Here is a 22,399-nt window from a genome sequence, read left to right on the forward strand (position 1 = left end):
CTTTTTTGCTGGATTTTTGTCACTTTTTTGCTGGATTTTTTTTTCATTTTTTTGCTGGATTTTGGTCATTTTTTTTGCTGTATTTTTGTAATTTTTTTGCTGTATTTTTGTAATTTTTTTGCTGTATTTTTTTTCATTTTTTTGCTGTATTTTTGTCATTTTTTGCTGGATTTTTGTCACTTTTTTGCTGGATTTTTGTCATTTATTTGCTGAATTTTTGTCTTTTTTTTCCTGGATTTTTGTCATTTTTTTGCTGGATTTTTGTCTTTTTTTTTCTGGATTTTTGTCATTTTTTTTCTGGATTTTTGTCTTTTTTCCGCTGGATTTTTGTCATTTTTTTTGCTGGATTTTTGCACAGGTGATATAAATTGAAAACTAGCAGTACCCACAGTTGTGAGCTTTGCCTGGCTGTGATTGGCTGCAGGTCTGGGGCATCACTCTCGAATGGCCTATCGCAGACTGACTCCAGTGAAGCTCTTCCTGGCGTGGCTTCGGTCGCAGGACGACGGGCAGGTCCTGCGCCGCGCTCTGATCGGAGGATTCTTCGTGTTCCCGCCCCCTCCCGTCACCATGGAGACCTTCATGAAGTCCCGCCGAGGTCAGGATCCCGGCGTGGTCCGGCCGTAGCCCCGGCTTCAGTGCGGTAGTGACTCGTGTGTGTTTGTGTGCTGCAGTGGCGCCCTCCGTCCTGCAGGGGCCGGAGCTGCAGAGGGAGCTGGACCGCCTCCGTTACCGCGAGCGACGCAGCTTCTGTTTCCAGGCGACGGTGTCCGCGGTGACGCACTGTCAGCGGGGGCAGGTGCGTCTCGTTTCTCGGTCGTGAATGATTTTCCTGTTGGATGGTTTTTATGATGAAGTTTTCTGTGTTTCAGGAGGAGGAGCGTCTGTCCTGTTCACTCCTCCCCCTCTGCCCTGGAGTCTCCCCCGCCGGCCACACCCCCCTCACAGGCTCCTCCCTCCACGCCAGCTCCTCCCCTCGCTCCTTCAGAAGCCCCTCCTCTTCCTCCTCGTCACCTGCCAGTCAGCACAGGCCCCGCCCTCTGGACCACACCCCCAGGTCAGAGCCACGTGGCTACTACTACTACTACTATTACTACTACTACTACTACTACTACTACTACTACTACTACTACTACTACTACTACTACTACTACTACTGCATTAACCTCTTACCAACCGCCAAAACCAAGTGCATTCTCTCCTCTTTGCCATTGTCGTCACTTTTTATTTCCCGTCTGTGTTTTTGCCATTTTTTAAATTACTTTTCTGCTGGATTTTTGTCACTTTTTTCTGCTGGATTTTTTACTTTTTTTTTTTGCTGGATTTTTGTATTTTTTTGCTGGATTTTTGTCATTTTTTGCTGGATTTTTGTCACTTTTTTATTGGATTTTTGTCACTTTTTTTGCTGGATTTTTGTCACTTTTTTGCTGGATTTTTGTCACTTTTTTGCTGGATTTTTTCACTTTTTTATTGGATTTTTGTCACTTTTTTGCTGGATTTTTGTCATTTTTTTGCTGGATTTTTGTCACTTTTTTGCTGGATTTTTTTCACTTTTTTATTGGATTTTTGTCACTTTTTTGCTGGATTTTTGTCACTTTTTTGCTGGATTTTTGTCATTTTTTTTGCTGGATTTTTGTCACTTTTTTGCTGTTTTTTTTTTCATTTTTGTCGCTGTTTTTGATCCATTTTTAGCGCTTTTTTGTTGTGTTTACATCCTCATTTTCTTTTTTCCTTTTTTATCGCTGTTTTGAAGAAGCTTTTAGATTTGGAGAACAGGAGAGAACATGTTCAGGTGGGAGTTAAGAGGTTAAAATGGCGTTAACACTAAACTTTGTATCTGACTGATCCTAACCGTGTGTTGCTGTGGTTTTGCAGTCGCTCAGTGAAGAGGAAGCTGTTCTCGCCTCAGTCTCCAAACAAACGGTCAGTCCACAGTTTAGTATTTTATCATCAGTGATTCCTGGAGGTGTAAAAGCCTGTAAGCTTTAGAATAAAACCATGTTATTGTGACTGTTGTTTCCTGCAGAGCTCCTTTAGCCTGTTTACGACCGGAGCCCAGCCCCAACTCAGGTACGGCTTCAGACACGTATTTATCCATGTGCTCTTCATCATGGCCCAGCATGAACTTTCCGTTCTCAGGGTGAACTTTAAAATCTGCTGCTGTGGGGATCGAACCATCGACCCTTTTGTTCACAGTGATGTTGTTCGAGGCGTCTCTCGAGTTCCTCCAGGACTCGGACCCTGACGAAGACTCCGCCTCCTGCTCTGACATCACCGCGCCGCCGCCCCCTGCCCCGCCCCTCGCCGCTGTCGCCCTGGAGACTCTTCCCGTGCGCTTCGACCCCGCCCTCAGGGAGGAGCAGGCCGTCGCCATGACGCTGGGAGCCAACATGGCCGACAGCGCAGACACGTTCCAGTTCGCCTTCGAGGATTATTACTCTCTACGACTGCAAGGTACGACTACTACTTCTACTACCACTACTACCACTACTACTGCTATTACTACTACCACTACTACCACTACTACTACTACTACCACTACTACTACTACTACTACTACTACTACTACTACTACTACTACTACTACTACTACTACTACTACTACTACTACTACTACTACTACTACTACTACTACTACTACTAGAGTTCTTGGTACTGGCTCCTCATTTCATATCAGGTTGAGTTTAACATTCTTCTCTTTAATCGACGTTGTAGTTTTTAACCTCTTAACTCCCACCTGAACCGAGCACATTTTCTCCAGCTTTACCCCAATCCAAAAGCTTCTGGAAAAAAGGTGTGAAAATAGCAACAAAACTGAGACGAAAACAAGGATGAAAATGTGAAAAAAGTGACAAAAAATGTATGAAAAAGTGACAAAAAATGGAGAAAAAATGGACGAAAAAGTGATAAGAATTTGACAAAAAAGTGACAAAAAAATTGACCAAAAAAATCGAAAAATTTGACGAAAAAGCGACAAAAAAGTCACGAAAATTTGACTAAAATGAGACGACTGCCCAACAAAAAAAGTGATGAAAAAAAACCTGATGATGTGAGGAAAAAGATCAATTTAGTTTTGTAGGTCTTAGCTTTCAAATGAGGCGTTACACAGGCCTACAGGATTTGGGTAAAGCTGCACTGGAGAAAATGCTCTCGGTTCAGGCGGGGGTTAAGAGGTTAAAGTGCTCTATATAAGTTGAATTCGATTGTATAATGATGATAGTCGTAGTTTTCATTCATGAGTTTCTGAGATGACCTTTGAGATGGCCAATAGGAGGAGGGGGCGGGGACAGTCGACGCCTGTGTCTGCGCAGCCGTGTTAAACCGAACACACGTGTCTCTGTGTCTCTGTTCCTCAGTTCTGTCGGGCCTCTCCCTGGACGCCCTGTTCCTGCCTCACTCTCCGCTGTCCCTCGCGCCCCTCGCTCCTCGCTCCGACTCGTGGGCGGCCATTTTGTCCCACGGCGCCTTCTCCGCCCGCGGCCCCCCTCCCGCTCCGGCCGACCTCATCGCCACGGCGACGCAGCAGCTGTCCAACCGCCGGCTGCTGTGCGTGCTGGAGGCGTGTGGTCTGGGCGGGGCCGCGCCGGAGCTGGTGCTGACCCGAGCGTTCGTCCTGAGCTGAGAGCGCCCCCTACGGCTCGCTGTGGCACGAAGGTGGGTGAAGCGCGTCGCCCGAGGACACGGTCACGACAGTGATGTGCCGTAAAGGACGCTTAGTGGAAATACGTTTTGGACTGAATTCCACTCTAACGCCGCACCTGGAACGTCATCCGCAGACCCGCCTCTTACATTCTGAAGGTGCTTTTTCATATCGAACTCCTGTCTGGTTTATTGAGTTTTGAACCCAAAAATTTAGACGAAATTTAAATGTTTACATTTTCCCTTTAAAGCAGCACTAAGTTACGTGTTTACCTTAATAAACCCTCCCCGTAGTCCCTGTGGGGGTAATACAAGTGTTTATGGGATGATTGGAGGGTCTTTCATCTCCCCCTGGTGTCTCTGGACAGAAAACCATGTTTGCAACTTCACTGCCACCGGTGCGGAGAAAGCAATACACACTAATGGAATCACAAAGAAGAAGCTAACATGCTAACGGGCAAAGCTAACTGCGGGCTAACGTCACTTTAAACAGTATTTACAGCCAAGTTTGAGTGAAAAAAAATATTTCCATTGTATAATTGGATGCACAGTAACCCTCTCTGCCTTCGCCTTTCCTGTCAGCGTAGTATTTACTCTCCAAGTTAAAAAATCATAACTTGCTACTACACCTGCAGTTGCGCTTATGGCCTCTAGGGGGAAGAGTTACTTATTTCTGCTTTAGAGTCAAAATGTGATGACAAAGGAAAAAAAAACCTTTTTGTCACATTTTGACTTTTTGGGTTGACACAACATCAACAGACTTTATGTATCAGGATTATTTATTTCAACAAATGGGTACTGGAAAACTGTCAGGTCTAGGGCTTTTAACTTGTTCTAAGACTTAAGACGAGAAAAAAGTATCAGTATCGACTAATAAATGTAAAACTGACTTTATCCATTTTCCAGTTTTTTCCCTTGAAATATCTGCAGTTTTCTTCATGATCTTACGTTCGTGTCAGTAACAGAACGTTTCATGAACGTCACAAATCTGGTTCAGACCCGGATGTGCCGCCAGGCTGGAGATAACGAGACGGATTATCAAGTTTGGACAAAGGTTTCGCGATAAACAACATACAAGGAAAGACTGAACGCAAAGAAAACCCAACGTTTTATTAACCCCTTAACTCCCACCTGAACTGAGCACGTTTGCTCCAGTTTGGCTTTACCCCAATCCAAAAGCTTCCGGAAAAAAGGTGTGAAAATAGCAACAAAACTGAGACGAAAACAAGGATGGAAATGTGACAAAAAAGTGAGAAAACATTGACAAGAAATTGACGAAAATGTGACTAATAAATGACAAAAAATGTGACCAAAAAATGACAAAAATGTGACAAAAAAAATGACGAAAATTTGACAGAAAAGTGATAAAAATGTGACAAAAAATGTAAAAAAAAAGATTAAAATTTGACAGAAAAGTGATAAAAATTTGACAAAAAATGTGACATAAAATTACAAAAATATGACAAACATTTGATTTAAAAAATGACGAAAAAATGACAAAAATGTGATACAAAATTGACAAAAAAATGGCAAAAATGTGATACAAAATTGACAAAAAAAATGACAAAAACGTGATAAAAAATTGACGAAAAAATGACTAAAATGTGACAAAAAATGACAAAAAAATGACAAAAAAGTTACAAAAATGAGTTGAATACCCAACCAAAAAAATGATGAAAAAAAAAAAAATTTGACGTGAGGAAAAAGATCCTCTCGGTTCAGGCGGGAGTTAAGAGGTTAACAAATGGAAGCTCCAAACACTTGTTTGATCTGCAATCTGAGGTAAGTGAATCCATTTTCCCATCAATGTTTCATATCATGCTCTATACGAAACTGACACAACACTATTAGAAATGTGTGTAATTTGTTTTGCGTTAGATTTCCCTCCTCTAACTGGAGCTCATGTTGGAATAAACCTTTGCTAATTGAAAATGTGATGTAAACTTTTTACACAGAGGCTCAACCCTGTTAAAGCAATACAAAGTAACTTGTTTAGTCCTTCCCGCCGTCCCTGTGGGGGTAATACAAGTGTTAATGGGATGATTGGAGGGTCTTTCATCGCCCCCTGGTGTCTCTGGACGGAAAACCACAATTGCAACTTGACTACCACCAAACCGGAGTCACCAATACACACTAATGGAATCATGAAGAAGAAGCTACCAGGCAAAGATACAAGCATTAAATACACACGTTCTAAGTGTTTTGTCTGTTAATAGTTAGACGGAAAGAAAGTTGAACTAATGAATAAGACGGTGCTTTTATTTTGGCGTGCTGGATGGAAACAGGAAGTAACTTTTTGGGCGGCATTGTGATTTGAAGTCAACTGGCTGATACAAACAGTAGTAGGCAGAAATACTGTAGGTCAGATTAAGGCAAGTTTATTTGTGGAGCACAATTCATACACAAGGCTAGTGATTCACAGTTTCATAAAATTACAAGAAGTCCCATAAATCCATCCATAAAACATCACCGGTGAAGTCATTACAGTAAAAATCAGATAAAATACTTTCAATGTCACGTGCATTTCATCGCCTCATCACAAATGTAGTGTTACTAACGAACCGCTTTGATCATTTCCCAGTAAATAAACATGCCCCTGAAGAAGCTTTGATTAGATTTAGCTGAAAACAGAAGAATTTCAAAAGTGCAAAATCATACAAACTTTAAAAGTTACATATCGACAATAGTAAGAGTCTGATTTACTTTGGCATGTTTCAGCTTTCTGGCACTCCCTGTGTCTCTGCTGCCCCCTGCTTCTGTGGCACCTCCTGCTTCTGTGGCACCTCCTGCTTCTGTGGCACCTCCTGCTTCTCTGGCGCCCCCTGTTTCTGTAGCGCCCCCTGCTTCTGTAGCGCCCCCTGTTTCTGCGGCACCTCCTGCTTCTGTAGCACCTCCTGCTTCTGTAGCACCTCCTGCTTCTCTGGCACCTCCTGCTTCTCTGGCACCTCCTGCTTCTGTGGCACCTCCTGCTTCTGTGGCACCTCCTGCTTCTGTGGCGCCTCTTGTTTCTCCAGCACCTTTTGCCTCCCCTCGTGTTTCTTCACCTCCTGATTCTCCCCATGTTTCTTCACTTCCTGATTCTCCCCGTGTTTGGCCAGTGCCTCCTGCCTCTCCCCGTGTTTCTCCAGCGCCTCCTGCCTCCCCTCGTGTTTCTTCACCTCCTGATTCTCCCCATGTTTCTTCACCTCCTGCCTCTCCCCGTGTTTCTCCAGCGCCTCCTGCCTCGCCCTGTGTTTCTCCAGCGCCTCCTGCCTCTCCCCGTGTGTCCTCACCTCCTGCCTCCCCCCGTGCTTGGCCAGCGCCCTCTGCCTCTCGGCGCGGGTGCCGGTGCAGTACATCCGCAGGTGCTCTGTGACGTAGCCCTTCCTGGTGAAGGCCTTCTGGCAGACGCTGCAGCTGAAGGGCTTCTCCCCCGTGTGTCTGCGCATGTGCTGGATCAGGTGAGCCTTTTGGCAGAAGCGGGCGCTGCAGTCGGGGCAGGGGTGGCGCCGGTCGTCGCGGTGGATGCGCATGTGCTTCAGGAGGTTGTGTTTCCGGGAGAACTTGGCGGTGCAGAGGGAGCAGGGGAAGGCGCGCTCGCCCGTGTGGCCCGTCATGTGCTCCGCTAAGATGGCGCGGCGGCCGAACTTCTTCCCGCAGACATCGCACACGAACGGCCGGATCCCGGCGTGCGACGCCATGTGACGCCTCAGGTTACTGCGACACGAGAAGGAGCGCGAGCAGATGGAGCAGCTGTAAGGTTTCACCCCCGAGTGGCTCTTCAGGTGGTCGTCCAGACCGGCCTTTCGCGTGAAGCGCTTGTCGCACAGGGAGCACTGGTACTCCTTCTCCTCGGCGTGCGTGGACATGTGCGCCTTCAGGTTCAGCTGCCGTTTGAAGGTGGCGTCGCAGCGATCGCAGGCGAACGGCCGCTCCTCACGATGCACCGCCATGTGCAGCTCCAGGTTCCGCTTGTGCGGGAACACGGTGCCGCACTCGGGGCACTCGTGTCTGCCCGGGCGCCGGATCCTTTTCGGTTTGGGCTTCTCACTGGGTGGTCCGCCGTTTGGCGAGTTTACCTTTGACCCGCTCGCTGGCTCTTTCTGCTGACGACCTGCAGCTGCGTTTGAGGCGCTCGCTGCCTCTTTCTGCTGACGACCTGCAGCTGCGTTTGAGGCGCTCGCTGCCTCTTTCTGCTGACGACCTGCAGCTGCGTTTGAGGCGCTCGCTCCTTCTTTCTGCTGACGACCTGCAGCTGCGTTTGAGGTGCTCGCTGCCTCTTTCTGCTGACGACCTGCAGCTGCGTTTGAGGCGCTCGCTCCTTCTTTCTGCTGACGACCTGCAGCTGCGTTTGAGGTGCTCGCTGCCTCTTTCTGCTGACGACCTGCAGCTGCGTTTGAGGCGCTCGCTGCCTCTTTCTGCTGACGACCTGCAGCTGCGTTTGAGGCGCTCGCTCCTTCTTTCTGCTGACGACCTGCAGCTGCGTTTGAGGTGCTCGCTGCCTCTTTCTGCTGACGACCTGCAGCTGCGTTTGAGGCGCTCGCTGCCTCTTTCTGCTGACGACCTGCAGCTGCGTTTGAGGCACTCGGTGCCTCTTTCTGCTGACGACCTGCAGCTGCGTTTGAGGCACTCGGTGCCTCTTTCTGCTGACGACCTGCAGCTGCGTTTGAGGCACTCGGTGCCTCTTTCTGCTGACGACCTGCAGCTGCGTTTGAGGCACTCGGTGCCTCTTTCTGCTGACGACCTGCAGCTGCGGTTGAGGTGCTCGCTGCCTCTTTCTGCTGACGACCTGCAGCTGCGTTTGAGGCGCTCGCTGCCTCTTTCTGCTGACGACCTGCAGCTGCGTTTGAGGCGCTCGCTCCTTCTTTCTGCTGACGACCTGCAGCTGCGTTTGAGGTGCTCGCTGCCTCTTTCTGCTGACGACCTGCAGCTGCGTTTGAGGCGCTCGCTGCCTCTTTCTGCTGACGACCTGCAGCTGCGTTTGAGGCACTCGGTGCCTCTTTCTGCTGACGACCTGCAGCTGCGTTTGAGGCACTCGGTGCCTCTTTCTGCTGACGACCTGCAGCTGCGTTTGAGGCACTCGGTGCCTCTTTCTGCTGACGACCTGCAGCTGCGTTTGAGGCACTCGGTGCCTCTTTCTGCTGACGACCTGCAGCTGCGGTTGAGGTGCTCGCTGCCTCTTTCTGCTGACGACCTGCAGCTGCGTTTGAGGCGCTCGCTGGCTCTTTCTGCTGACGACCTGCAGCTGCGTTTGAGGCGCTCGCTGCCTCTTTCTGCTGACGACCTGCAGCTGCGTTTGAGGTGCTCGCTGCCTCTTTCTGCTGACGACCTGCAGCTGCGGTTGAGGCGCTCGCTCCTTCTTTCTGCTGACGACCTGCAGCTGCGTTTGAGGCGCTCGCTCCTTCTTTCTGCTGACGACCTGCAGCTGCGTTTGAGGCGCTCGCTGCCTCTTTCTGCTGACGACCTGCAGCTGCGTTTGAGGCGCTCGCTGCCTCTTTCTGCTGACGACCTGCAGCTGCGTTTGAGGCACTCGGTGCCTCTTTCTGCTGACGACCTGCAGCTGCGTTTGAGGCGCTCGCTCCTTCTTTCTGCTGACGACCTGCAGCTGCGTTTGAGGCACTCGGTGCCTCTTTCTGCTGACGACCTGCAGCTGCGTTTGAGGCGCTCGCTGCAGCTGCGTTTTTATCCAAATCTGGAGCCCTTGTTTCTTCTGAAAGGGACTGGTCGCTCACCGCGGGGCCGTTTTCAGAAGTCAGCGCTCCTTTATGTGAGTTTCCGTTTGTGGCGCTCTGCCCCTCCCTCTGCTGACGACCTGCAGCTGCGTTTGAGGCGCTCGCTGGCTCTTTCTGCTGACGACCTGCAGCTGCGTTTGAGGTGCTCGCTGGCTCTTTCTGCAGACGAACTGCAGCTGCGTTTTTATCCAAATTCGAACTGTCTGCTTCTTTATTTAAGCCTGATTCCGTGTTCTTCGCGCCTTGCCGCTCTTTGATTTGACCCGACTGCCGCGCTGAGGAGTTTCTGCTCTTTCCCTTCCTGTGTTTGGAATAACCCTCGTCGTCGCTCTCTCCTGAGTCGCTCAGGTTTTGGATTTTAAAGTCTGAGTCGTCGCCGGCGTCCGTGTCTGAAGCGCTGCCTGAATCTACGTTGGCGTCTCGTCGTCCGACTCTCCGAGCTTTCGTCTTCGCCTTCCGGCTCAGCCGCTTCCTAAAAGAAACTCGACTTCCTTCTTCCTCGTCTTTCTTGGACTTTCGCGGCGCCGCCCTCGCGTCTGAACTCGGCCCTTCTTTCGATTGTGAATTTTTAGCCAGAAGTTTCGCCAATTTTTCCATCGTCGTGTCGCCAAGTTTGCTGATATTTGCAGAAGTCTGACCGTTTTGTGGCGTCTTCTCTTCGGCGCCTTGTTTCTCTGTATTTGCAGCTGAGGTTCCTTTGGGGCCACTCTGGGGGGGTTTCTTGGTAGTTTTTTTTGCTAACTGCACTTTAGTTCGTCTGTCTGCTAATCTCAAAGGCACTAAAACGACCGCGGGGCGTTTTTCAATCGCAGTTTGCTCCAAACTCTCTCCTCGATCTCGTACGTCTACAGTAGCATCACACATGGACCCATTTTCTTGTGTTTTGGGATCTTTAGCTTCTACTTTAGCCTCTCCCTCTTCCACAGAACCTGAAACACGGCTTTCCCTCTCGCTCCCTGGCCCCATCGCGACCTCAGCCTCGCCGCTCGCCGTTCTTGTGTTTTCCAGAGGGGTTGTCGCCGCCGTCACAGACTCCGCCCCCTCGTCCTGTGATTTCCTGACTTTGGACGGCTTCTCCGTGTCCGACTCTGAGGCCGCTCTTTTCAGACCGGAGCGTTTCCCACCCTCGTCCTCGTCGTCGGTGAAGCTCCGGTGTGAAGCGAGAGCGGACTCGTCGTATCCCTGATCCTCCTCCTCCGTCTTTATCCGCGCGCTTTCGAACTCCTCCGCGAGCTCCTCTGGATTTGAAGACCTTCCGTGTTCGCTCGGCGCTGCGGCGGTTTCGGTTGGATTTGTGACTGAAGACGCCAAAGCTGCGAAAGAAAAGAGGATGTTTTTAAAGCGTCCGAACAAATGAACTTAAAGGGTTCACCTCTTACCCCCCCTGTGTAACCAAGCTCTTTTTCTCCAGTTCAGCTCTACCCAAATCTAAAAGCTTCTCGCCTGGAGAACAACACCATAGGCCAGTGTAACACCTCATTTGAAAGCTAAGACCTACAAAACTCATAGTAGCTTTTTTGTTGCTGCTTTGTTGTCACATTTAAAAAAAAAAATTATTCAATTTTTCATTTAAAAAGATTTAAAACACAAACACTGCCAGTGCCGTACAGCAAATATTTCTTATCAGTCCACACCACTAGATGAAACACTTATAGAGTAAAAAGCAACTGTCCTTCAGTTCTTTGAGTGCGCAGGTTGAGTCCTCTTCTGTTTGATATGTTCAATAAAGGATCCCCATATTTTTGTAGATTTATCATGTTTGCCAGACGAATTATATCGAATCTCCTCGAGGTACAGACAAGACCTTCCACTCTTCAAAATGACCCTCTTTGCAATGATCAGGCCAAACATGACAGCTTGTTGTAGGGACTTAGAAAATAACAAAGTTTGATCTGAACAACCAAGTATCACTATTAAAATGCTGGGTGTAATCGTTTGCTTGTATATGGTACTATACAAAATAAAAATGTGTGACCAAAAGTTTTTAAAGAGGGGGTATTCTGCTTTTTTCAGTCACATAGCACCAGTCTATATCACACTACAATGATGACAAACCTTCTGTTGGTCTGTAAATGCAGTAAATTAGAATGACTGCCTTGTATAAAATGTCTCTCTCAAAATGGCTGTAGTGAATGTCTTGAAATCGGCCTCTGTCTCTTTAAGAACCTCTGAGCCTTTAGACACGCCCCCTCCACACGCTGTCTGTGGCATCAGTGGGGAGGGGGTTCTGCTGAGGAGCAGTGGTTGGTTACTCGGCTGGTGACGAAAGCTCGGAGGCGTCTCCAGGAGGTGGGGGCGTTCCTAGGAGGACTCAGGCAAACCTATCCCTAAAATGGCCGCCATCAGAGTTATTACAGATTACTCAGAAATACGTGAATGTGCCAAGGCAACACTTCAGCCATGTTTTTAATGAGGGAATGACAGAATAACATGATGGAAAGCTTGAAAAAGTCCATTTTGCATAATACCCCCTCTTTAAGAGTGGGACAGAAAATAAATAAATGTCCTAGCGTACCATCACTTGCTTTACATTTGTCACACAATGATGAAATCGAAGGGAAAAGTCTATGTAGCCTAGTTTTAGAGTAATGTAAACGATGTATGACTTTAAACTGTATTAGCTGGAGTCTGGCATTTATTGAACAGAATTTAATCCCATTTAAAGCTCTATCCCATAAATCAACTGAGATCTCGGCACTTGCATCTGTTGTTGTCACATTTTTGAAGCCATTTTGTTGTTTTTGTTGCAGTTTCTTCACCTTTTGTTATTGTTGTTATTTGTTGTGTTTTCATCTTCGCTTTTTTTTAAGAAGCCTTTAGATTTGGGTAAAGTCAAACTGGAGAAAATGCGCTCGGTTAAAGCGGGGGTTAAGAGGTCAAAAGAAAAAAGAAATGACTGAAGGACTGAAGTCCAGTGTTTAATTCAGATGATTTTGTGTCATGAAAACTAAATCTAAATGTTAAAGTGAATTGATTCCCAGTGGGATTCCTGCTCGTTCCTTTGGCGTTAGTGTTTTAACCTTTTCCTCAAACAGAACCTAATTAAGTAATTAAAGGATGGGAGGGCACCCGACTCACCCGACTCACCCGACTAGTGTTAACTTCGTCGACTAAAATATTTAGTCTTAATTTTAGTCAAAGTGATATTTTTGACGACTAAAATTGGACTAAAACTAAATAAAAAGATTTTCATGAGACTAAAACTGTGACTAAAATGTCCAGATATTTTAGTCGACTAAAATAAGACTAAATAAAAATGAAAAGGAGAGACTAAAATCATCCAAACTTCTACTGACCGTCTGAAAGAGCCTCAGATCATGTGAATTCACTGTCAAATGAACAGGTCTGAGCTTCATTCATGTGGAGCAGCTCCATGAAGTCGAGGACCACGATTAAATATGACTTTAATGAATATTATAAATATAAGTCGACTAAATTAGTCTTAATTTTAGTCGACTAAAACTAGACTAAAAAAAAAAATTGACTAAATCTTGACTAAAATTAAATTACATTTAGGCAAAAGACTTAAACTAAAATAAAATACTACCCAACTCACCCGACGGCGGCCGCTGTCGTCTGCAGATGGGACACTCCTCGTCGTCGCTGGCGTCGGACTCCGTTTTGTGTTGGGGCGGGTGGTTCTCGTGCGAGTGGCTCCTCGTCTTGGGGCCTGAGGCGGACTCCTCCCCGCTCCAAGGGTCAGGCTCCTCCTCCTTTACGCAGCTCCTCTCGGACTGATCGTTTTCTGACGGATCGACAATCGAAATTAGAACAGTCGTCAAGGCGTGTAAATGTAAATAATGGAGGAGAGATTCATGAATCAAAATCTCTAAAGCTAAATGTGTCTAAATGTCATATAAAGAAAAATAATGTTTTAGTTTCATACGGCGCCTTTCCAGACATTTGAACATCTTAGTTTTAAAGTCAAGGAAACATTTGTACAGATCGTCAACTAGAACTAAAAACTAAACTAGATCCAGAATCCCTCTGCGCTGCTCCATTATTTTAGTCATAACCAGGGGCGTAGCACCAAATTCTGGGCCCTCGGTACAAACTGTCTTTTTGGACCCCCGTCACATTTCTTGTTCTTTAACCACATACCAGTGGTTTGACAGTGCAGTTGATTTATTTTCTATTCTAACTTTATTATATACAGTGACCTAAAAATCTCGATTAGTCCTGGATACTTAGTTCATTGTTTGTTTTTGTTTGTCGTGTACTCGATGTTTGACTTGAAATTTCATCTGGATCGGCTTCAGTTACAGAAAATTGAATAACCTTCAATCCCGGCAGTGATATAGATATTTACATTGGTGGTGGAATATTCTGCATGATGATTATTAGCACCACATTAAACAGGACGACTGCACCAGGGACATGGGATATTTGTGCTGGGAATAACAAATGTGTGACTTTAAAGTAGGCATTAAAATGCTATTTTGCAAAAAAGAAATATTATACTATATGTTGTCTCATGAACAAAAAAGCTCAAGGGCTTCAGCCTCATTTAGTGTCGCACCATGTTTGAAGCCGCTGAACCATTTGGCACATTTTTAAATTCATCCATCATTATTGTTTGTGCAAAATTCTGTCTAGCAACCGTTGTATTTCAGCCCGGTTTTGTTCAATTGTTATAGTATCAATTATGAGGAAACTTAGAAATCTTAATTTTATTTATTTATCAATCAAAACACTATGATGATATTTTATGTTTTCTGGACAGTCATAAAAATACAAATGATTTCAAGTACACCTAGATTAAGGACAGGTCTCTGTTTCACACCTGCCCCCTGCTGGCCAGCCCTCACACCTGCACAAGCAAACTGAGCAGTGTGGCCTGATGACATCATCACACAGCGCCGTTTCTTTTTATGTCAGACAAAAGCACGAGCCATGGCACGTGAAAAGCGAAGGGAAAATAATCCCAGCGGCCCTTTTTTAAATAGAAAAATAAATAAATAAATTAGAATCGATTTTTTGCGATTATGCTATTTTTGTAATCGTTTACTGTTGTAATTGAAATCGTAATCGAATTTCGATTAATTGCACAGCCCTATTAGATACAATATAGTTTAAGCTCTTAACTCCCGCCTTAACCAAGAGCATTTTCTCCAGTTCGGTTTTAACTAAGAGCTCACAGCCTCTAGGCCAGAGGAATGCCTAATTTGAAAGCTAAGACCCACAACACGGACTTTGGTGTTGCATTCTGTCTGGGTTTTTACTGTTATTGTAGCGTTTTTTTTGTGGGTTTTCACTCTTATTTCTTGTCGCTTTTTCCATTGTGTTTTTGTCGCTTTTTAATCTTGTTCTCGTTTCCATTTTGACTTTTTTTTTCAATTGGCTTTTAGATTTGGGTAAAGCCAAACTGGTTAAGGTGAAGCAAAGAAGAACAATCCCGGTGTCCCTCTCTCACCTTTCTCCTGAGACTCGGTCCACAGCAGCCGGAGGCTCAGCCCCTTCAGCCTCTCGCTCTCCTCCTCGCCCCGGAGCAGCCGCGCCTCGTACTGGTCCACCGTGTCCTGGATGAGGAGCAGCACCTCCTCCAGGACGCCGGCGACCCGCCTCCGCACGGCCGCTTTCAGGGCGTCTCCCGCCGACATGTTTCAGCTCCAGGAGGGACAGCGGCGCCCCCTTTAGGTCCAGGAGAGACCTGCGAGACAGCGGCGCCCCCTACAGCCCCTACGGCGCCCTCTTCAGGCCCAGGAGAGACCTGCAAGCAGAGAGAGACAGAAAACACTTCAGATCCACAAACACAGAGGAGGGATATAGGAGCGACACTAGACCCTGATCCGCCCCACTGCAAAAAGTGCCCTTCTAAAAACAAGGAAAACAATCTTAAAATAAGACATTTTGTCTTGTTTTAAGGAAAAAATTCTGTCAATGGGGTCAGTGTTTTTTTCTTGCTAAGAATTCTTATTTCTAGAATATTTTTCTCATCATAAAACAAGAAACACTAAATTTAAGCAAATAAATAACTAGAATTAAGCAAAATGTCCTCAGAAAATTGAATAATTGAAGGAAAACATTCTTATTTAGTGAATAATTGAGGTATTTTACTGAAATGTTGCTTGATTTAAGTAAAATGTTCTAAATTACTCACATTTTTGAGCAAAATGTTGTTAATAAATAATAATAATAATATTTAAGGAACACATTGCCCGGAGACCCGCCTTCATGATGTGGAGCCAGGCTGATGGTCAGAATCACCTGCTGGAGGATTCACCTATTGTACATGTTTTTAGTGGTAGACGCGGGGAGAACATGCTCCACACAGAAAGGCCCCGTCCTGGTGGGAATTGAACCCGGGACCTTCGAGCTGTGAAGCTGAGGCTCTAACCGCTGTGCCACTTTCTCAAGAAAACTTTGCTCCACAAAACATTATTACTTTTTAGGGAAAAAATATTTCTTTAAGTAAGACATTTTTTATTTGCTCAGAATCCACTTTTTGCAGCGCCCGTCTTGCTCTCAGGTCAGATCAGCTGCAGCTCGTGGTCCCACAAACTAACATGAAGTTTTGTGAGGACTGAGCTGTGGAACTCGTTGCCGACAGAGATTAGACTCAGCTTCAGTTTAAACCTTTTCTCTTCAGCTTTAATCAGTGAGTGACGTGTTTCAGATTTCCTGTCGTCGGTTGGATTTGTCTTTGTCTAGTTCTGCTTTTCAGACGTCCGTTGTTTTATGATGCGTGTGCGGCACTTTGGCCGACTGTGAACTTTTTAAAGTGAGTTATAAAGTTGGTATTTTTGCTGATACTGATACTTGAACAATACTTTTACTAAAACTACTTTTACCGATACCAAAATATCTTTAAATCTAAAACCAGAAAACAGAACAATAAAGTCTCCAATGTCAAGAAATGTGTGGAAAAAATGGGGAGAAGTTGTGGCAAAAATAAGGAAAAAATGTAGAACATTTTGGGGGGGAAAAAGGGAAAATATTAGTGATGAAAAATAAGTAAAACTGGAGCGGGCGGACCGGCTACGAGCCTCCACTGAGCTCCACCCGTCAGGCAGAGCTTCCACACACAGCCCCACGTGGTCACCTGGGTCACCTGGGTCACAGCCATTTAAGAAATTTTAAAAAGTGGAAACCAGGCCCAAAGCTACATAGGAATCCTGTTTACCGGGGGAGTCGGTGTTACAGTAATGTCAGCTCCATGAGGACCAAATAGAGGGGAGTAGTAATAGTAGAAATGCAGTAAATTTGCTACATTTCCTTCTTTAAGATTATTATTATGTATACTATTATAGAAGGTTTTTGTTCCACTCTTTTAACGTCCGCGCTTTAGTCGCTCCATAAGGCTCCTCCCACTACAGGCTCCACTCAAACACATTTGGAAGGTTTTTACAGGTCTGATTCCTGACCCAAAACAAGAGGATTATTTTCTGTAATAACTAGTTTATTCCAAAACAAAACCAGATCCACAATCCCTCTGGGTGAATCCATCTTTGTCTCACCGACACATGAAAACACAAGACAGGGACAAAACAAACAATAATGGTCCCAAAACTGAACCTTGTGGTGAACCATGCTCCACGGAATTCCTTTTAGATTCATGTTTTTTATACTGGGCTTTACCCAAATCTAAAAGCTTCTCGACTGCAGATCAAAGGAAAGATAAGACCTACAAAAGTGATGGAAACTTTTTGTCACGTCATTTCTGTTTGTTTTTTTTCATTATTTTTTCTATCATTTGTTTGTTTTTCTCATGTTTTTGTTGCTTTTTCATCATATTTTTTTGTCACTCCAGCACATTTTTGTTTCTCGCTATTTTTATGCTCTTCTTTTTAGCTTTTAGATTTGGGTAAAGCTCAGTTGAGGCGGGACTGGCGGCCCTTCTGTGTGGCCAGTAGAAAAACACAGAAGAAAAAGACACGTCGAAAAACTAATATGTCACAAAATAAAACAACGCACATTATTTACATGTTGCCGTCACTTTTCCCACGCCTGGAAATCAAGGCCGTGGGAACCCAGGGTGCTGAGGGCGCTGCAGCACCCCCGGTGGATAGTTTGTGAACTGCAGGCGATATTAACCCCTTAACTCCCACCTGAACCGAGCACATTTTCTCCAGCTTTACCCCAATCCAAAAGCTTCTGGAAAAAAGGTGAGAAAATAGCGACAAAACTGAGACGAAAACATTGATGGAAATGTGAAAAAAGTGAGAAAACATTGACGAAAAAGTGAGAAAAAATGGATGAAAAATTGAGAAAAAATGGACGAAAAAGTGATGAGAATTTGACAAAAAAATAACAATAATTTTACGAAAAAGTGACAAAAAATTGACGAAAAAATTGAGAAAAAAATGCGAATAATTTGACGAAAAATTGAGAAAAAAATGGAAGAAAAAGTGATGCGAATTTGACAAAAAAATGCGAATGATTTGACGAAAAAGTGACATAAAAGTCACGAAAATCTGACAAAAATGAGACGACTGCCCAACAAAAAAAGTGATGAAAAAAAATCTGATGTGAGGAAAAAGATCCATTTAGTTTTGTAGGTCTTTCAAATGAGGCGTTACACCGGCCTACAGGATTTGGGTAAAGCTGAACTGGAGAAAATGCTCTCGGTTCAGGCGGGACTTAAGAGGTTAATAAATAGGATTTATGCACAGAAAAAGTATTTTGGGGGTACATGTTGTCCCTCAGCGCCCCCCAACTAAAACATCTTCCACGGCTCTGCTGGAAATATAAAATGGCATAAACTCCCTCATACTGATGTCATGTTCAGCAAACATTTATTTAACCCAGGTTCACCTCCAGAGCAGAAACAGCTCAGACTATGAAGAACAAAACAGCCAAAGTCTCCTTTTACTTCCTCACAGATGTTTGTTTGACATGAGACACTTGTTACTGGAGATAAAGATAAATGAAACATGTGCTTTTATGTTGTACCATAACCACGTACATAAGAGAATCCAGACAGAGTTAGATACAGTTCCATTGTTTAGCTTTGTCCGTGAGTTTAATGAATCAGATAAAGTTAACACCTGGCTGAGATAATACCTGGTCCGTGAGCTTTTTAAAACTATAACTCAGCTTTGAGGTGAGTTCATGCGCTACTTCCGCGTTTGTTTCTCACCTGGGAAAAGTCCACAACAACAACAGGGAAAAGAGCAGCTCGTCCCGGACTCTTCTGTCCTCGGTGTGTCTGTCCCCCGAGCCCCGCGGCCTCCCGGGAGTCTCCCCCCGGCCCGGGACACTTTTAACGGAGGAAAAGTCAGGTTAAAACCGATAAAAAGCAGAAGTAAAGCGGGAGCGCCACACGTGACAGCGGCGGCGGCAGAGCGCGGGGATTCACCGCCCTCTACCGGCGGAACAGGGAACTGCACGACTCTTTATCAACCCCGTACGCCCCGCCTCAGCCGAGTTAGGCTTTACCCGAATCCAAAAGCCTCTTCACTGGAGAGTTTTGGAGGTTTTACTTTTGAGATTTTTGTCTAGTTTTCTCCAAACTCCTGCTTTACGATCTTTATTATGATGCCACGTTTCTTCTTGTATAAATAGACTCTGATGAAAAGCGGCGGCAGAGGCGGACCGGCCACATGTCCTGTATTCTGGAAGAGCACAGAAGGGCCACCAGTCCCGCCTCAACTGAGCTTTACCCAAATCTAAAAGCTAAAGAGAAAAGCATGAAATAGCGCTAAAAAGAGGATGAAAACAAAACAAAAATGTGCTGGAAAAGCAACGAAAACGTGAGAAAATCACGGACAAAAAAACGACAAAAACGTGAGAAAAACACGGACAAAAAAACTACAAAAACGAGAGAAAAACACGGACAAAAAAACTACAAAAACGTGAGAAAAACACAGAGAAAAAAACTACAAAAACATGGACAAAAAAAACTACAAAAACATTAGAAAAACACAGAGAAAAAAACTACAAAAACGTGAGAAAAACACGGACAAAAAAACTACAAAAACGTGAGAAAAACACGGACAAAAAAACTACAAAAACGTGAGAAAAACACAGAGAAAAAAACTACAAAAACATGGACAAAAAAAACTACAAAAACGTGAGAAAAACACGGACAAAAAAACTACAAAAACGTGAGAAAAACACGGACAAAAAAACTACAAAAACGTGAGAAAAACACAGAGAAAAAAACTACAAAAACATGGACAAAAAAAACTAAAAAAAACGTGAGAAAAACACGGACAAAAAAACTACAAAAACGTGAGAAAAACACGGACATAAAAAACTACAAAAACATGAGAAAAACACGGACAAAAAAACGACAAAAACGTGAGAAAAACACGGACAAAAAAACGACAAAAACGTGAGAAAAACACGGACAAAAACTACAAAAACGTGAGAAAAACACGGACAAAAAAACGACAAAAACGTGAGAAAAACACGGACAAAAAAAACTACAAAAACGTGAGAAAAACACGGACAAAAAAACTACAAAAACGTGACAAAAACACGGACGAAAAAACTACAAAAACATGAGAAAAACACGGACAAAAAAACTACAAAAACGTGAGAAAAACACGGACAAAAAAACGACAAAAACGTGAGAAAAACACGGACAAAAAAAACTACAAAAACTTGAGAAAAACACGGACAAAAAAAACTACAAAAACGTGAGAAAAACACGGAAAAAAAAAAGACAAAAACGTGAGAAAAACACGGACAAAAAAACGACAAAAACGTGAGAAAAACACGGAAAAAAAAAAGACAAAAACGTGAGAAAAACACGGACAAAAACTACAAAAACGTGAGAAAAACACGGACAAAAAAACTACAAAAACGTGAGAAAAACACGGACAAAAAAACGACAAAAACGTGAGAAAAACACGGACAAAAAAAACTACAAAAACGTGACAAAAACACGGACGAAAAAACTACAAAAACGTGACAAAAACACGGACGAAAAAACTACAAAAACATGAGAAAAACACGGACAAAAAAACTACAAAAACGTGAGAAAAACACGGACAAAAAAACGACAAAAACGTGAGAAAAACACGGACAAAAAAAACTACAAAAACTTGAGAAAAACACGGACAAAAAAAACTACAAAAACGTGAGAAAAACACGGGGAAAAAAACGACAAAAACGTGAGAAAAACACTGACAAAAAAACAACAAAAACGTGAGAAAAACACGGACAGAAAAACTACAAAAACGTGAGAAAAACACGGACAAAAAAACGACAAAAACGAGAGAAAAACACTGACAAAAAAACTACAAATACGTGAGAAAAACACGGACAAAAAAACTACAAAAACGTGAGAAAAACACAGAGAAAAAAACGACAGAAACGTGAGAAAAACACGGACAAAAAAACTACAAAAACGTGAGAAAAACACAGAGAAAAAAACGACAGAAACGTGAGAAAAACACGGACAAAAACTACAAAAACGTGAGAAAAACACAAACAATGAAAAAAATAAAAAATAAAATAAATGACTAAAATGACAAAAATGACGTGACAAAAAGTTTCCATCACTTTTGTAGGTCTTTTGCTCTCCAGTCGAGAAGCTTTTAGATTTGGGTAAAGCCCAGTATAAAAAAAACATGAATCTAAAAGGAATTCCGTGGAGTATGGTGCACCACAAGGTTCAATTTTGGGACCGTTATTATTTATTATTTATATTAATGATTTTGCTTCTGTTTCTACGACCGCCTTTCCCGCTCTTTTTGCTGATGATAGAAATAAAAAAATAATTTAAAAAAAAGTCGAACTGGGGAAAATGCACTCGGTTAAGGCGGGGGGTCAGAGGTTAAAATATGTATTTGTGGAAGTGTCACATTTACGCTAATTTGGGCCCGGCTGGTCAGAGTCCAGGGCTGTTTTTCAGTCCCAGTCCGGCCCCTGTTAATCACTGATTAAATCCAGAGCATTTTTAAATTGAATAAAGCCTTTTAGATGATTTAGTTTCTCACGTGACAGTTTTGATGATAAAGTTCAGACGTTTATTGGTTCCACTGATGAAAGAAAAAGTGAGAGACTTTCTATGTAGGAGCAGCAGCAGCTCTAAGAACCCTCTCACTGAAGGAGTTAAGTTTGTGCAGTGATAAACTCTGCTGTCCACTGTGTCGCTGGCTTTATGCTCACAGTTACTCACAGTCTGTAAACATTTCTTTAGTTTTTGAGACATTCAGGTCTAGAATGATGGTCGGGAACAAAGGAGGAAAGCGCTCGGCCTTGATCGTCCCCTTGAAGAAGTGATTCAGTCAGACCTTTTGAATTGCACTAGAAATTCTCTAGAAACACTAGAATTTATATAGAAACTGTGTTGAACCTGATTTATAACAATGTAATTGAGGAAAATGTCACTTATTTCCTCAGTTTAATCTGACAGCTCTAGTTTTTATACTTATTACACCAAGTACTTTTTTTTTTAGCTTTAGGAGTAAAATAGATAAAGGAGAGTCTCCAAATGTCAAACTCTGACTCTTTATCAGGATCAAGTCTTATCACTTATGACTTTACAGAGTTGTTTGTTACAGGTTGATTCCTGCCTGACACTCCCTGGTTTAGAACTGGCCTGTCCTGATTCGTGCTCGGAGTCACATGTCTCTAAAGAACAGGAAGTCACATCTACGGAAGAGTCTGTTTCCTCCGTCTGCACCTCAGGACTCTCTGGTAAGAACTCTTGTACATTTCTTTGTATAAACTCTGTATCATGGGCTGATTTCTGAGGTTGAATCCTGTTTAAAGTTTACAACAAACTCCCGGAGAGGCGGATCATGTCCAGAGCCAGATTTATGAGCAACAGCAACAGTTCAGACTCACAGAACGATGTGGTTGTTCCAGGCCTTGAACGTGTCCACAAGACAAAGAGGTCTGACTCCATTTTGTTTGGAATAAGAGGAAATAATATAGATGTAAAAACTATTATGGAAACTAATGTTGAGATCAGCAGAAGTGCCTCAATAAGAAGTCAGTTTAAAAGCTGCAGACAAACGAATCCTCCAGATGTAAGTCGTCCGGACTGAACCTGCTGTCAGTGTCAGGTTTGTGTTTTTCTACTTCCTCAGTTTGAAGGATAAAGCCTGTGGAGACGGTTTGATCAAAGCTTTATGTGACACTTCAGTACAAAT

General features: G+C 43.9%; 1 protein-coding gene across 1 annotated transcript in view; it reads left to right on the plus strand.

Moving 5' to 3' along the window:
* Positions 1–3,644, plus strand: part of LOC306981067 (RPA-related protein RADX) — a 91,165-nt gene extending 87,521 nt beyond the window's left edge. The window contains exons 11-17 of the mRNA XM_079580615.1: positions 425–598; positions 675–799; positions 873–1,057; positions 1,876–1,923; positions 2,027–2,070; positions 2,197–2,454; positions 3,357–3,644. Of these exons, the coding sequence (XP_079436741.1) occupies positions 425–598; positions 675–799; positions 873–1,057; positions 1,876–1,923; positions 2,027–2,070; positions 2,197–2,454; positions 3,357–3,622 (1,100 nt within the window). The 3' untranslated portion in view covers positions 3,623–3,644. The remainder of the gene's footprint in view (positions 1–424; positions 599–674; positions 800–872; positions 1,058–1,875; positions 1,924–2,026; positions 2,071–2,196; positions 2,455–3,356) is intronic.
* The last annotated feature ends 18,755 nt before the right edge of the window (positions 3,645–22,399 follow it).

The sequence above is a fragment of the Gobius niger genome, assembly GCF_951799975.1.
Source record: "Gobius niger genome assembly, chromosome: 21".
NCBI classification, from domain to species: Eukaryota; Metazoa; Chordata; class Actinopteri; order Gobiiformes; family Gobiidae; genus Gobius; species Gobius niger.